This window comes from Panthera onca, chromosome B3 (genome assembly GCF_046562875.1).
Source record: "Panthera onca isolate mPanOnc1 chromosome B3, mPanOnc1 haplotype 2, whole genome shotgun sequence".
NCBI lineage: Eukaryota > Metazoa > Chordata > Mammalia > Carnivora > Felidae > Panthera > Panthera onca.
The window spans coordinates 67947470-67964912 of record NC_138344.1 but is presented as its reverse complement, the minus strand read 5'-3'; the positions used below and the strand labels follow the sequence as shown (position 1 = coordinate 67964912).

Sequence of the window (17443 nt, the reverse complement as noted above, 5' to 3'; positions counted from 1 at the left end):
ACACAGTACATGCTTAATAAATATTACTATTTACTATCATATAATAAAATACAATTACTATTATTCTTCATCTCCATTCCCATCACCCAACACAGGGCCTGGAAGGCATGTGATGTGCATTTAAAAAATGTGTCTTGATGCATTAACACAGAGAAAGTAATGCAGGAAATGAGACAGACGCTGATATTTCTAATATATGAATCATTGCTAAAGACCTAGCTGAGCTCCAGCCAATGTCAAAGACAGGCAAACATTATTAGCATATAAGGAATCATGGTCTTGTGTGCACTGTTCTTGTTTAAGATAATTACTTTGTTAACTTAAAATCTGGTTGAGCTTAGGACAAGCTTGAGACCGTCATTCCATCCCCCTTGGATAAGGGAAGACTACTGTACTTGATTCCCACTACCATGTGAAGTTCAAGCAAATCATGTTCACTGCCAGGTGGTACTGAGAAAATAAATGAGAGAAACTTAGGTTTAAATAAACATAATTACTGATGATAAAAGGCATGTAAACATTGTTCCTGGTCATTGATCTGTAATAGTAATCTATCCAGGCTTTCAAGAAGAGGAAAGGAAAGTTGGCAGGAGAGAAGTTTCCATCTCTCCTGCTTCCTCAAAAGGGCTCTCTGCCCTCACTCACACTTTTCCCAGTCTCACTCTTGCTTCCTTTTGCTCATTTCCAACCTACCCGTTCTTCAGGGGCCCTTCTCACCTTAGACTTCAGTGTTGCCTTCAACTTCCTCGCTGGCAATTGTACAATTGGCTGTGCAAGCCCTCCATCTTAGATATTCCTTATCTGCCCTTATCTTCCCTCTTTGCCAGTAATTGTATCTCCTAGTGATCACAGCATAGCCAGAACATGAAGCTGGACCGTGCTACATTGGGTTCGTTGTGTTTTCACATTTCTTCTCAACCACAAGGTGGTAAGTTCATTGAAGACCAGCACCATGTCTCAGAGACTGTTATAGATCAAGCACCTAGCGCAGCATCTGGAACGAAGCAGGCTTAGCATCTTCCACTTGTTCTTTGCTGAAACTGGCCCTTGCTTCTGTGGATTTGCCCGTCTCCTGCGGATTCCTTCCTAGGGCTCCTCTGTTATCTCCTGCTCTTCCCCACCTTCTCTGCTCCCCTCTTTTCCTCCTACCTCCCTCTCTTCTTTATTCCTTTCTTTAAAAATTTCCATCAGAAGAAAAGTTCATGCCATCCATTTCACATAAACCTGACATAGCTCTTCCATCCTCCTCCTACTATATTTATGCCATATACCAGTTCTAATTGGCTCCCCATCTGCCTTCGAAATGTCTTAGATTCTAATCACGTTGATGAGGTTCACTCAAATTTACTATGTTCATGGCCTTCATAACTGGAATTACTTCCTACACTTTTTTATTTCCTTTAATCTATTCTTCTCTCTTTCATCCTTCCATATGCCACCAGAAATAATTTCTTTTATAGAAGACTTTCATGATTTCAGTATCCTATTCAAGAACCTATAGATGTCTACCTCTGTAATTTGACATGTTTCAATTCTACTAGTAGGCTTCAGAATGGCTCCACGAACCAACTCTCCCTAACCAAACTGTTTGTGAAAAAGAAGAGAAATAGAATTATTGCATATTGGAGGGGCACCTGGGTGGCTCAGTCGGTGAAGCATCTCACTTCGGCCCAGGTCATGATCTTGTGGTTTGTAGGTTCAAGCCCCACACCGGGCTCTGTGCTCAGAGCCTGGAGCCTGCTTCGGATTCTGTGTCTCCCATTCTCTTTGCCCCTCTCCCACTCATTCTCTCTCTCTCTCAAAAATAAACACTAAATTTTTTAAAAGAATTATTGCATATTGGAGAAAGCAAAAGTAAAATTGCTTTGTTGTTTTAAGATGGGAAAGTGTATACGGTGAGGGTAGGTGGAAGCAACTGAATGCAATGTTAAAGCAAAATAATGAAGAAATGAAAGTGGTAATTAATGAGGAGAGGCACCTTTCTCTAAAACAGTGTAAAAGGAAGGGAAGGAGGTTACTCCTAAGACTAAGATAGTCCCAGTAATGAAGGAATCAAGGTCAGCTGCCAGCAATGAGCTGAGCAGGGACAAGTAGCTCTAGAAGTGCTTAGGCAGGAATATCTGCTCATTCACTCATTCCACAGATGTACTGACCACCTGCTTATGCACGAATTAACACTCCTTAGTATTTTTCCACTTTTCTCAGCATCTGATTACACGGGCCCAACCACAGGAACATAGCTCCATTCCCATTCAACTGTGATCCTGTTTGACCCATTGTTCCAGCCTGTTGGGATCTTCTCGAATCTCGACTCTGTCATTCAGTGCTCTACCTTCCAACTTTGTGCCATCATTTGAGAATCTGGTAAGTACCTGTTCAATATTTTTTATTCAAAATATTTTATTACAATTTCATATTTAATATGTGGAATGGGGTAGTACTAAGACATGCAGAACACCATGTGGAGTCTCTCTCCCTATGGACATGGATGGACTCTTCAACAAGCTCCCTCCCGGGGATGTTCTCTTGCCAAGGCTGTATCTCTCCACCTCTTTCAACAGGAGATCATGAAAGATCTCATCAAGTACTTTGCCGAAGTCCAAATACACCACGTTCACTTCATTTCCCTCATCAAGCTGGCAAAGTCAATGAATAACGCTGGCAAATAATTCGACAAAACTTGTTTTTAACAAACATATGCCAAATGGTGATGATTTCTCCTTCCAAATGCTTACAATTTTCTTAATGGACAGTTATAGATTCTTGCCTGGTACTGACAGCAAGTTCACTGGTACACATTTTGGAATTTTCCTTCTCTTTCCATAGAGCAGAATTACATCTGTCTGTGTCTAAGCTTCTGGCATCATTTTTCCTTGGTCCTGCAGAGATCATCTCCCTCAGTCTAGAGATAATTGGCAATTTTTTTTTTTACCAAAAAAACCCACAACCCATATACTTCCTATATGTGCTTTGTGAAACACTGACAAGACTTACACAGGCTGTGGAGGAGACCAGAGTAGAAGCCTTTGGAGACTACAGCTGACGAGCAGGTTAGAGATCACTGACTTGGGATGGGTTGGTATATCGCGTCCTAGACATGCATGTGGTTTGGTAATTAACTAACATGCCTCTCGACCAGAAATTTCTGAAAACAATCGCCTTCTACACATTTTTTCTTCTCTCACCCCACCCTACTGCTCATCTCTGCCATCAGTACCAGAGTGTAACATCTACTAGTCATTAAGATCTGACTTACCCACTTGCCCAAGCCTGGATAGTCATGTTCTGGATCAAAGAGGTGCTGGTGCAGCTGGAATTCTCGACTGAACTCTGCTGTGTCCGGGGTGTTTTCCAGACATCCATCATCTACTGCAAACAGCAAAAGGCTTTTGAGGAATGGCCAAGGTATCTGTTGTGGTTCTAAGAGTTAACTTATTAAAAACAACTAGATATCCACAGGCCAGAATCTATCCACATCAGTCACTCTAAGTCACTTTCCCACTGGATTTGCTCATCCTGAACTCTCACTCCTCTGCCCACCTGTGGCAGAGACTGGTTGGCAGTTCACCAAACCCACTTTTCTTTCCCCCTCGGCACCCAGCTAATTTCCCAGTCTTGCCCTGCCTGCAGTCAGGTCGAGTCATATGCCCAAGTTCGTGCCAGTGGAATGTGGGCAGAAGTGATGTATTCCACTTCCAGGACTGGCCCATAAAAACCTCCTGGATGCTCCCCTCTCCCTCCCACCCCCCACTCCCATCTGTTGTTCTGCTTGCTACCTGCTGCCGACCAGGGTAACTGTGGGTGTCAAGTGTAAAGATGGAAGATGGCAGTCTGGGTTGCTGAACCATCTACCTCTGCCATACCCTCACCCACCTCTGGCAGGACTTCACACGAGTGAGAAAGAAACTTCTATTGTGTTACCACCATGATTTTCTATCTGTTATGACAGCAAATATTTCCTTAACTAGTATACTTCCATTCCACATGCGTCACTGTGTTTTCTCTTGCGTGAGCTCTTTAGAAACAATTTCGGCTTCTTGGAGAAAGCACATTATATAAGAACAACAACAATCACCAGACAGTATTGGTGTGTGTTATAGTGGTGATGGGGTAAGTCTGGAGTCAGACAGACCAAGAGCTCAGGGTTCCCATCCTGGCTCATAACTGACAGATGGTCTTACTTCCTTGGGAAGGTTACCTTTGTCTCTCTAAGCCCATCTGTTCATCTATAAGAGGGACAGAATCAAGGACTTACTTGACTGGGTAGCTGTGAGGAACAGAGTTGATCACATGTAGAGCGCCTGCTATCGTTTCCTTTCCACCGTCTCTCTTTAAATGACAATTTATACTGTGACTGCTCTTTGAAATAAACATGTCTTTCAATCAAACCCAAGAAAAGTTATTCCACTTCACTGCTGCTTTTACCTAAGCCTTATCATTATGAGACATGATACTCTGAAAACGAGTCCTTTTTTTCCTGTCTCTAATGTGCTTTTAGACAGCAGCTTAAAAGGTTGGGGAGGTGGGAGCAGAGGACGGATTGTGAGTTTTGTGCAGGGCTAGGGGGAGGAAAGAGAGTCCCTTTGCATCAAAGTCAGTGCTACAAGGGATCCACTACAACCAGCGAGATAGTCCAGTCTCGTGAGACCGGTCTGAATGAAGCCGTCCAGCAGCTTGAAGCACCCACTGTCTCAGCAGCATGAAGCTCTCGTGTACAAGTCATTAGCATTCAAACAAATCCCTAACGTGGCTCCCTACTTTTCACTGAACTATTTATCTAACTTCTTCATCTGCAGCAATTAACCTGTAGGAAAGGGATAGCCAGTCAAAAGAGTTCAGACAGTCTGCATATGGCAGCTTTACAACCATTTCATAATTGTTTCTTGAGTACTTAGGAGTGGGCCCAGACTGAGATCTAGAGATAAAGCTCTGCTCTGGGAATGGTGGTACCTCGGGGCCTGAAAGTGTGCCCTGGGATTCACATCCTATCCCTGTGGATGGCCTCTTCATGTTCTGCTGCTCTATCCTGGGTGGCTGGGCCATGATTCAGAGGAGAGCATGGCCTGGGAGAGGGAAGCCAATGTTTTTTTTTTTTTTTTTTTTTTTAATGTTTATTTATTTTTGAGAGAGAGACAGACAGACAGAGTGTGAGCAGGGGAGGGGTGGAGAGAGAGGGAGACACAGAATCTGAAGCAGGCTCTAGGCTCTGAGCTGTCAGCACAGAGCCCGACGCGGGGCTCAAACCCACGAACCATAAGATCATGACCTGAGTGAAGTCAGATGCTTAACTGACTGAATCACCCAGGCATCCCAGAAGCCAAGGTTTTATTCTTGGATTGCTCAACTGTGTGGTGTCACGATTCTCAGTGAAGCATAACTCAAGCAATTTCTTACAAATAATATCTAAATTTAGCTAGTGATTTCCTTTTTAGAATGAAAATAATGGTAGAACAAAGAATGAGAAACGTTACCTTAGTGGAAAATAGCAAAGAAAATGGCAGACAGTGTGTAACAAGAAGGGGTCTGGGAGTTGTAATTTGACCCAACTGTACCAGCCCACCTTGACTGCCTCGTCTCAGAGCTCTGGCATGCATAAAACTAGTGCTTGATTACACAGATCTGGACTTTTTCCTTTCTCAGGTTAACCTAGAACAACATTTATGTCCTTTAAGGCACTGACTATGTCTTCATTTTACAGATGAAGAAACTGAGGCGCAGGGTAGTGGACTGACATACAACAGTTAGGACTAGACCTCAGATCTCTCGGCTCAAACTCTGTCCAATCTCCTACAACAGTGGTTCTCAAACTTTAGCAGCCACCAGAATCACACGGAAGGCAGCTTAGAACACAGACTTCTGGGTCCTATCCCAGGGGTTTCTGACCCAGTTGGTCTGAGGTAAGGCCTGAAAATGTGCATTTCCAACAAGTTTCCAGGTAATGCTGATGCTGCTGGTCTGGGATCACACTTTAAGAACCACTGTACCATATCATATCTAATCAGTTTAACCAAATCCCCTTGAAGACTATAGCTCTTCAAATTCTGAACTGGTTTTTCCTTCTACCCCTCCCAAACGCTATGAGCATGTAAAACGTGGCTAAAGTGATTGGCTTGGTGCAATGATTCAAATTTTCCTGAGGTCATGGGCCAGTATTTCTACGTTGGCTAGGTTACATCCAGTGACTCTGGTTGTTGCAGAGGCTCTGTACCCCACAGAAATCAGACACCTACCCTAAATGAAAGGAGGAATATCTTTCAGGGAAAACCTCTTTCAGAGAAAGCCTGCATTGTGTTTAAGAAAATCTGAGGGGCCAGTGAGCAAGGCAATATGTCATGGTGGTTGAGCACACGGTCCTGAATCAGCTAGGCCTGGGTTTGAGTCTTGGCTCAGCTACTTGCTACATAGATAAGCTTGGACACGCTATGCTCTAAGATTCAGTTTCCATACATGCAAAGCAGGGATAATAAATACCCACTATTACTGTAGGCTTGGAGGAAAAGACTACTCTGGTGCTAGAAGTTAACACAAGCTCAATGAGAGCGTTATTTATTGGTGGCAAAACCAATTATAATCAGGATGCCATTTAACGAATTTTTTACTTTGTGGGAAGTGCTGCGCCGAGTCCTTAACATGGATAATTTCATTTAATTCCCACACCAACCCCCATTTTGCAAATGAGGAAACCGAGGTGCAAAGTGGTTAGTTAACTCGTTCGAGGTCATGTATCTTGACCTTGGTTTTGAATTCAGTGTGTTTTTTTAATGTTTACGTATTTATTTTGAAAGAGCACAAAAACAGGGGGAAGGGCATAGAGAGAGGGAGAGAGAATTCTAGGCTCCATGCTATCAGCGCAGAGCTCAACATGGGGCTTGATCTCACGAACCTCAAGATGACGACCTGAGCAGGAAGCAAGAGGTGGATGCTTAACTTACTGAGCCACCCAGGTGCCTCCAGGTAGTCTGAGTTTAGAGCCACCACTCTTAACCACCCAGGTAAGCTGCTTGAAGCCTACCATAAGTGTAGCCTGCTTACATGCATTCTCTTTGGCATTAGGGAGTAGGAAAGTGGGAGGGACACATGAGTAGCAAAGAAAGTTTCAACCTTCTTTGTTAACCAACTTCTTATCATCCTGGGCTCTGTCTCTCATGTCACCTCCTAACTCCAAAGAAATATTTCGGGATAGGTGCTGTTTGTGACATGGTTGAAACGATGATTGTCAAAGGAAGTAAGGAAAACAGACGGACATGGATAATCCACAAACTAGTAAATTAAATTCCAAAGATAGTAAAAATGGGAAGCAACTATAGCATAGAAAAGGCAAAAAGAAGAAAATCTTTCGCCATTGTTATTATAATAGTAGCAAGTGCAGAAAAAAACGGGACCAATTCCTAAAGAAGGAGAGAATGCAAAGCTTTGACAAGAGAGTCTTATGTGGGTGTATCTGACCACCAGAATGCACCAATGGTTTTAGAATAAATTTCTCTTTCCAATCTACTTATGAAGACATAGTGGGTCGTTACAATCTACTTGCAAATACATAGGGGGTCATTAGAATAGAAATACTATTTCTCAGAATATTTGTAGCTGATGTTAGAATTTTTAATTTCCTCCCAAAGACTCTATCTACCATCCATGAGAACCCAAGGGCATGCCCGTTACCTGTTTTTCCAATGGGACAGGGATTTGGAGGGTCCGGGTAACCCTGGTCTTCACTAAAGTCCTTAGGAATGTTGTCGCCAGTCAACTCTGCCACAATGTTTGGGATGTTGCCAAAAGGACCCAAGTGCTGAAGACCTTCATGAGCTCCACCTGCCAGGGAATCAGAGTAGTTTACTTCAATGCAATTAAATTCATTTCAACTAATATTTACTTAGGCATACCATACAGGCAGAGCACTGTGATCCATGCTGTAGAGGGAGAGAACAGAAATCAAATAGTTCCTGCCCTTTAAGGCTTACAGCGTTAGTTGGAGAAACAGACACCTGCTGCATGTGTATCATTTTCATACAAGGCACATTAGATACTTACCATAAGAGAAGTGTTAATACAGGACTATGGGAGCATAGTTAAGGAAGAGTTTCATTTGGCTGATAGGATGGGGAGGGATTCTTAAAACCAGTTGGAACTTGTGTGACATTTGGTGGCAGAGTAGGGGAAGAGAAAGGGAAAGAGAGGCAATTGCATCCAGGTATGAGAACAGGCTGAAAGACAACACATTTCCAAAAAAATAAAAATGAAATGAAATAAATGAAATGAAATGAAATAAATAAAAAAAGTCACTGTCCTCCTGCCATTGTAGAACCATTTAAAACTTGTTATATTTACTCCAATCCTTTCTCCTCTGCATATCTTTTTATATATAAGTGTGTATTCATTTTTCATTTAATATTAAAGCACTAGCATCATCCCATGTGGCTGCATGGTCTCTAGTCACGTAATTATAAGTGGCTATGTTGTTTTTTATGCAGTGGCTCTACCACAACATATTAATCATTCCCCTGTTGTGGGAAATTCAGTATTTCCCAATTTACTCTTAGGAATTTAATTTTTTCCATATTTTGGATTAATTTTTCTCAGGATAGATTCCCAGAAGTCAAATTACTGGGTCAAAGGCTATAAATATTTTTATGGCCCCTTATATCATATTGCCAAGCTGTTTTCCAAAAAGGAGGTACCAATTTATAAAATAACATCAACAAAATATAAGAACACCATTTTTAACATCTCTACCAGCATTGAGTTTTATAAAAATAATTTTTGTTTTTCTTGCTAATTTAAAAGGTGTTTAGAAAAACTACTGTCTTATTTTGAATGTCTTTGATTGCCAGCTCAGTCAAATATATTTCCATGTGTTTATTTATGAGCTCTAATTTCTTCATGCAAGTTGTTAGCTCTTGGAATATTAATGTTTCTCTTATCAATTTGCATGAAAACGTTACATAATAAAGGTGACAAGACATTGGCTGTTACATTCCCTGCAGCACTTCCCCATTTTGTCTGACTTTGAATTCTGGTTATTATATATTGCAATATTTTGCAAACATAAGCTTTTAATATTTATGTCATCAGATTTACTGTTGTTATTCTCCTTTGTGATTTCTTCTTGACCTTTTAAATTTACAAAATCGTTGTCCTTTCAGAAGTACTACCAAAATTTGGATATTTTAGTTTTTCTAGTTTTTACATTAACTCTTTAGTCCTTACGTGTTTCACTGCCCATGAAATAAGTAACTAATTATCCCACCTGCATTTGTTAAATAATTCTGCCCCTCCTCACTTATTTCATTCTTTCAACAAATATTTAAGTGCCTCCTTCAGAGCAAACCTTCTCTGAGCACCAAGGCACAGCAGTAAATAAAAACAACTTACACTGTGTAATTTGCTTTACTTATACATAATGTATGCCAATTTCAAGACTCTTTATCTTCTTGTAGACTTAATATCCTAGAAGGTTCAGGAAGCTTACTTTACCAGCACTAAAGCAGACTTTTCTTGGAATGAATTCCTATTTAATAATTTTATTGGGACATAGCTCTCTTAATGACTTGTACATCCTATACATGAAGAGCCAAAAGGTGCCTTGGTTGGTGTGCATGAATTTAGTACCAAAATCAGGCTACAAGAGCCACACTTGTACCTCCAGAGAGGACAGTCTTGCCAATAGGTTATATTGTTTCAGTCCAGTTGGATGAGGCACCCTTTTCCCCTGGAGGAGCTGTGCCAAGGTTATTGCTTTGACACTTTTGACACTTTTTTTTTTTTTTTTTTTTTTTTTTTTTGCTTCTTTGACTGAACCAGCTCCCCTATGGAAAGACACATTTTTTTCTTTGGAAATACTAATATATTCAGTACAATCATGGTTAGATCTTAGTGACTTAGGAATCACACTGTCTTTGAAGTGACTTTGTATTACTCTATCTTAATTTATTACGTCTGATTAAAGTTTATCCTTAAAAGGATAATTGTACCTCCTTTAATTTCAAATTCCTCTAGCCCCCAAATATAGATATCATCACGTGGCTGGGTTGTTTCATTTACATTTATAATTCATTATTTTGTAATGAGAATGAGTAGCCTGCAAAATTTCGCATTAAAAAAAAGTTTTTTTTTTTTTTTTGGAAAATATCCATGTAAATATTTAAAATGAGATGTATTTTTATATCTATCATAATCTGATGGCTTAACCCATCCTACTCTGATGGTTATGTGTTAAAATCTATTATTACCAATAAATCTCTCAATCTCTTATTGCTGTTTTTGCTTAGCATTTTGATGCTGTGTTAGTTGCCACGTTCGAGAACATAAATTCTTATTTTAATTGTGTTAATTGGCTGTTAAGTAAAAAATTAATTCACAAATCATCTTTCTTCTATTATCATTGCCACTCTCATTCTGTTGTTTTGCTTGGTAAATCTTTGATCATCCTTTTATTTGTAACTTTATGTATCTTTCTGGTGGTTTTTCCAAGTCTTGTTGTGATGCCTGCCTTCAGAGACATTCTCGGGATTTATATTTATTATCCCACATTAACCCAAGACTTGCAAAAGGTCCAACGGACAGCACAGTACACTTGGTACTGATATATCTGAAGCTTTGTACGGTCTTGGCAATGGAGCCACCCCTGTGCTCGCCATAGGGCATGCTTTCTGCTGTGTGAATACATGTCTCAACTTTTGAAAGCACCCTAGCCTTAAGTGCCAGGAGTTATCCAACTTGGCTTAAGGGAGAATACATGTCTTCTTAATGCTCCATTAGTAATTAATGAAGGAAGCAAACACAGTTTCCTTTATGGAAGGCCTGCCAAGGCTCTGTTTACCTCTGTGCACCAGTGCCATTAAAATGAATGCAGCACTTGTTAGGAAGCAGATGTTCAGCACCAAGCAGATATATTATAACACAGGCTCTTTTAAAACTATATTTAATGACATCGAATCAATAAACACTGAGGTAGGAACTGTGGGAGATACATGTAAGTAACAAATGCTATCCTTTGCTCTCCAGGAGCTTAAATGTTATAGACAAGAAACCACAGATAGGAAATAATTAGAAAAATGATATAGTTGAGTTTGCAACCAAATGCTAGTTATCTGGTTCATTATGTTTAGATTATGTTAATTTATTTTACCTGAAACCAGGTCAATTAACACGTTATGATGCGATGGATGCTATTTCTTCCATCTGTCATAGTTTCAACCAAACACATATATTTTTTTAAGTTTATTTATGGGGGGGGGGGCAGATAGAGAGGGAGAGAGAGAATTCCTCTCTCTGGAGAGGAGAGAGAGAGGTTCCATGCTGTCAGCGCAGAGCCAGATTCAGGGCTCAAACTCAAGAACTGTGAGATCATGACCCGAGCTGAAATCAAGAGTTAGACACTTAATCGACAGAGCCACCCAGGTGCCCCCCCAAACACATATTTTAAAATCATTAATTAGTCAGTTTTAAGAATATGTATTGAGCACACACCACATATCAAGATTTGGACTAAAAGTGCTGGAAGGTCAGTGATGAACCAGGTAAATGTGGGTCCTGCTTTCACAGAGTTTACAGACGACAAAAGATAAACAAAGGACACACTTGAAATGCAGGGTTGTAATGCACTCATAATGCAACTAGGATACTACAGCAAGATGTCACGCATATGACAAGAGAAACATCTAACCCACATGTAGGACACGGATGACTTTTTTGCAGGAAGGAACACAACATTGATTACGTTAGGTGCTGTTGAACATGTAAATGTAAAAGACATGGTTCAAGCTCTCTAATTGGTTCTTCATTCTAGGTTCTTCAAGGCTACCACAATAAAACAGTGATATATGATAAGATACATCCCTTGACATAATTCATTATGGTATAAACTTCAAAAGAGGTGAAATTCAGGAAACAGGGAATCTGCCAGGAAAACATCCATGAAAGAGGTGACCCTTGAGTTGATTCATGAAAGACAGGATCCATCCTTGCAGGTGGCAAAGGAAAGACCACAAATGACAACACAGAAATAGGTGTAAGCAAGGAATGTTTGAACATCAGTGATGAGCACTATTGGGGAAGGGAGGAGCTGGATGGGAGGGGAGAAGGCCGATGCCAAGCAGAAAAGTATGAATTAATATAGCAATAAATAGCAACGACACTTTCTAGGCAGGAGAGCGATGTAATAAATGGATGTCACATAGAATGTTAAGTTAGCATCAATTTAAAGCCCTCGTTCCCACCTAAAGGTCATATCAGAATCACATGAGTAATTTTTTAAAAATTCCAATGTCCCCTACTCCAGAGCCACTGTATCCAAGTATCCTTCTGAAGACCACACTATATAAAGGTAGACTGGAAGGAAGTTTAGACGTCCTGCTATAAGGCCATTGCTGAAACTCAGGGGTGAAGCGACGAGGACTAGGGTTAGGGTGGCCACAACATCAGTAGAAAAAAAGAAAGATTTCAAACAGTGCACAAGGGGAAGAGGAGTCAAGAGCCCAGGAGGTTTCCAAAGTGCAGAGGCCCCCGATTGGAGAAAATAATGCCATCAGTAAAGACACGATCTTTCACTACAGCTTTAAATTTATTTCAGGCAATTAATTAATTCTATCCTGTGATGACACTTAATTTGTCTGTTTCCATCCTAGCACTCCACAAACGTCTCTAGAATAAAGAGAAAATATTTAATTCTTGCCAAATAGGTTTTCGGCTCAGTTTTGTTTATATAAACTTTGCTTCCTTTAATAAAATTGGTACCATGCAGCTGTTTATTCTCAAGCTCTAGGCCATCAGATTTTCTTTGCATTGTTATGGCAGTAAAGTGTCAGTCAGCTGTACTGTTCAGGGGCAATGGAAGCAGGGAGTGGGGAAGAAGGAGAAGAAGACCCAGGTTGGTCTGATTGGGCCAAAGCTGTTAAGTCTCCTTCTTGGACTGTGCTGGAACTCTCCATAAAAATCTGTGGAGGCACTTTTCCACATCTTGGGGGATTTCTCTAACAGCTTTCAGCTCTTTACTGCGTCCCCGTCCCCTGCCTTGTGCCTGGTTTCTCCATCCTCTGTACGTCCCTTTTAGACTGGCAATTCTCTTGTTTCATTCAGTTGGCTTACCTGGTCAACCTCATCTCTGCTTTCCCCCCATGGACTTGTGCAATGTCAACATGGCAGCTCTCAGCAAGACTCCCGAGGACCACCAGCTGGGCCCCGCACCTCCAATATTCGTTTATCCAGGAAAGGTACTAGCTTTCTTTCTGGTTAATTTAAAACTGCCCTCCAAACAGTCATGGGCTTTTTTTGTTGCATCAGTTGAGTTGTTGAGTTGTTTAGTTATAGCGTAAATCTCTGGTATCACACCTTACCTTGAGATCATTTGACTTTCCTCAATGTCATGCATTAAAAAAACAAAACAAAACAAAACAAAAACCTGAGTGAAGTTTCCAATTATTGTGACATCTTACATACCTCTTTCCTGGAGAATGTGGTTTTCCATATAGTATCCACATCACTGAAGCATCCCCTTTTTAACATCCAGATTCATTTATTTAACCATTTTAAAGGAAAATGTTCACTATGAATTTTAGGTAAAGACTTTAAACAGTGGCCTTGGAATGTGACTTTCCCTCCTCTTGATAATTTGGGACCATCATTGTCAATATCAATGACTATATTGTGATGCAGCAGAGAGTGTTCTCAGAGTAAGGAAGTGCACACAGTGATATCACCCTACTACACGGTCCCAGCTGCTGTGGCTTTTACAGCTCTTCATCTCCTCCCTCCTTTGTAAGCTGTTAATCCTAGTCATCCCAGATCCTTTTCACAATGAAGTATATACGTATATAAATAAAGAGTGGGCCTAGGTCCTGCAAATTCCCTTTTCTAATTTGCTTTACTGCACACGTAAATCACGTGTGGATCTTATCAAAAAGCAGGCTCTGATTAACAAGGTAGGGTGGGGCCTGAGAGTGTATTTCTAACAAGCTCCCGTGTAATGATGATGTTGTCAGTTCACACATGACACTTTCAGTGATAAGCGGCTAGAAAGTGAGAGAGCCAGACTTATTCGAATTATACATAAAATAAGATTAAATTATCTCTGATAGACAGTCACAGAATTTGTGACATCCAGGGTGGCTGCTGTGAGGCATCTAAAGTCCACTTGAGATTTCAGATAAAAGAGCTGTGGCTACTGTTGACATCCTTTTATTGAAAGTTTTAGGGAGAGGGAAGATGGCGGCGTAGGAGGATGCTGGGCTCACTGCGCATCCTGCTGATCACTTAGATTCCACCTACACCTGCCTAAATAACCCAGAAAACTGCCAGAGGATTAGCAGAACAGAGTCTCCGGAGCCAAGCGCAGACCTCTCGAGAGGCCCACGGAAGAGGGTAGGAAGGGCGGCGAGGCGGTGCGCACTCCACAGACTGGCGGGAGGGAGCCGGGGTGGAGGGGCGGCCCGCCAGCCAAGCAGAGCCCCCGAGTCTGGCTGGCAAAAGCAGAGGGGCCGGACGGAGTGTGTTCCGACAGCAAGCGCGACTTAGCATCTGGGAGGTCATAAGTTAACAGCTCTGCTCGGAAAGCGGGAAGGCTGGAGGACAAAGGGAGGGAGAGCTGCTGAGCCCCCGGACGACAGAGCTCAGTTTGGTGGGGAACAAAGGCGCTCGCCAGCGCCATCTCCCCCGCCCATTCCCCAGCCAAAATCCCAAAGAGAACCAGTTCCTGCCAGGGAACTTGCTCGCTCCACGCAAACACCCAACTCTGTGCTTCTGCGGAGCGAAACCTCCGGCAGCGGATCTGACTCCCTCCTGCTGCCACAGGGCCCCTCCTGAAGTGGAACACCTAAGGAGAAGCGAGCTAAGCCTGCCCCTCCTGCCCCTGTGCACCTTGCCTACCCACCCCAGCTAATACACCAGATCCCCAGCACCACAAGCCTGGCAGTGTGCAAGTAGCCCAGACGGGCCATGCCACCCCACAGTAAATCCCGCCCCTAGGAGAGGGGAAGAGAAGGCACACACCAGTCTGACTGTGGCACCAGCAGTGGGCTGGGGGCAGACATCAGGTCTGACTGCGGCCCCGCCCACCAACTCCAGTTATACACCACAGCACAGGGGAAGTGCCCTGCAGGTCCTCACCACTCCAGGGACTATCCAAAATGACCAAACGGAAGAATTCCCCTCAGAAGAATCTCCAGGAAATAACAACAGCTAATGAACTGATCAAAAAGGATTTAAATAATATAACAGAAAGTGAATTTAGAATAATAGTCATAAAATTAATCGCTGGGCTTGAAAACAGTATAGAGGACAGCAGAGAATCTCTTGCTACAGAGATCAAGGGACTAAGGAACAGCCCTGAGGAGCTGAAAAGCGCTTTAAATGAAATGCAAAACAAAATGGAAACGACGACGGCTCGGATTGAAGAGGCAGAGGAGAGAATAGGTGAACTAGAAGATAAAGTTATGGAAAAAGAGGAAGCTGAGAGAAAGAGAGATAAAAAAATCCAGGAGTATGAGGGGAAAATTAGAGAACTAAGTGATACACTAAAAAGAAATAATATATGCATAATTGGTATCCCAGAGGAGGAAGAGAGAGGGAAAGGTGCTGAAGGGGTACTTGAAGAAATTATAGCTGAGAACTTCCCTGAACTGGAGAAGGAAAAAGGCATTGAAATCCAAGAGGCACAGAGAACTCCCTTCAGACGTAACTTGAATCGATCTTCTGCATGACATATCATAGTGAAACTGGCAAAATACAAGGATAAAGAGAAAATTCTGAAAGTAGCAAGGGATAAACGTGCCCTCACATATAAAGGGAGACCTATAAGACTCGTGACTGATCTCTCTTTTGAAACTTGGCAGGCCAGAAAGGCTTAGCACGATATCTTCAGTGTGCTAAACAGAAAAAATATGCAGCCAAGAATCCTTTATCCAGCAAGTCTGTCATTTAGAATAGAAGGAGAGATAAAGGTCTTCCCAAACAAACAAAAACTGAAGGAATTTGTCACCACTAAACCAGCCCTACAAGAGATCCTAAGGGGGATCCTGTGAGACAAAGTACCAGAGACATCACTACAAGCATAAAACATACAGACATCACAATGACTCTAAACCCGTATCTTTCTATAATAACACTGAATGTAAATGGATTAAATGAGCCAACCAAAAGACATAGGGTATCAGAATGGATAAAAAAACAAGATCCATCTATTTGCTCTCTACAAGAGACTCATTTTAGATCTGAGGACACCTTTAGGTTGAGAGTGAGGGGATGGAGAACTATTTATCATGCTACTGGAAGCCAAAAGAAAGCTGGAGTAGCCATACTTATATCAGACAAACTAGACTTTAAATTAAAGCCTGTAACAAGAGATGAAGAAGGGCATTATATAATAATTACAGGGTCTATCCATCAGGAAGAGCTAATAATTATAAATGTCTATGCGCCGAATACCGGAGCCCCCAGATATATAAAACAATTACTCATAAACATAAGCAACCTTATTGATAAGAATGTGGTCATTGCAGGGGACTTTAACACCCCACTTACAGAAATGGATAGATCATCTAGACACATGGTCAATAAAGAAACAAGGGCCCTGAATGATACATTGGATCAGATGGACTTGACAGATATATTTAGAACTCTGCATCCCAAAGCAACACAATATACTTTCTTCTCGAGTGCACATGGAACATTCTCCAAGATAGATCATATACTGGGTCACAAAACAGCCCTTCATAAGTATACAAGAATTGAAATTATACCATGCATACTTTCAGACCACAATGCTATGAAGCTTGAAATCAACCACAGGAAAAAGTCTGGAAAACCTCCAAAAACATGGAGGTTAAAGAACACCCTACTAACGAATGAGTGGGTCAACCAGGCAATTAGAGAAGAAATTAAAAAATATATGGAAACAAACGAAAATGAAAATACAACAATCCAAACGCTTTGGGACGCAGCAAAGGCAGTCCTGAGAGGAAAATACATTGCAATCCAGGCCTATCTCAAGAAACAAGAACAATCCCAAATACAAAATCTAACAGCACACCTAAAGGAAATAGAAGCAGAACAGCAAAGGCAGCCTAAACCCAGCAGAAGAAGAGAAATAATAAAGATCAGAGCAGAAATAAACAATATAGAATCTAAAAAAACAGGAGAGCAGATCAATGAAACCAAGAGTTGGTTTTTTGAAAAAATAAACAAAATTGACAAACCTCTAGCCAGGCTTCTCAAAAAGAAAAGGGAGATGACCCAAATAGATAAAATCATGAATGAAAATGGAATTCTTACAACCAATCCCTCAGAGATACAAACAATTATCAGGGAATACTATGAAAAATTATATGCCAACAAATTGGACAACCTGGAAGAAATGGACAAATTCCTAAACACCCACACTCTTCCAAAACTCAATCAGGAGGAAATAGAAAGCTTGAACAGACCCATAACCAGCAAAGAAATTGAATCAGTT

At 41.4% G+C, this 17443-nt stretch overlaps 1 protein-coding gene and 1 long non-coding RNA gene across 3 annotated transcripts in view; one reads left to right on the top strand and one right to left on the bottom strand.

Moving 5' to 3' along the window:
- LOC132669310 (uncharacterized) overlaps positions 1–3298 on the top strand; it is a 55834-nt gene extending 52536 nt beyond the window's left edge. Inside the window, exons 10-11 of the long non-coding RNA XR_013556236.2 lie at positions 2206–2364; positions 3215–3298. This is a non-coding gene — a long non-coding RNA (uncharacterized LOC132669310). The remainder of the gene's footprint in view (positions 1–2205; positions 2365–3214) is intronic.
- SCG5 (secretogranin V) overlaps positions 1–17443 on the bottom strand; it is a 64845-nt gene that overhangs the window by 8497 nt on the left and 38905 nt on the right. The window contains exons 2-3 of one of the 2 annotated variants that reach the window (XM_060619018.3): positions 7660–7809; positions 3257–3369 (exon numbers count right to left, since the gene is read on the bottom strand). In XM_060619018.3, coding sequence (XP_060475001.3) covers positions 3257–3369; positions 7660–7809 — 263 coding nt within the window. The remainder of the gene's footprint in view (positions 1–3256; positions 3370–7659; positions 7810–17443) is intronic. The other variant, XM_060619019.3, reaches the window with a different exon arrangement.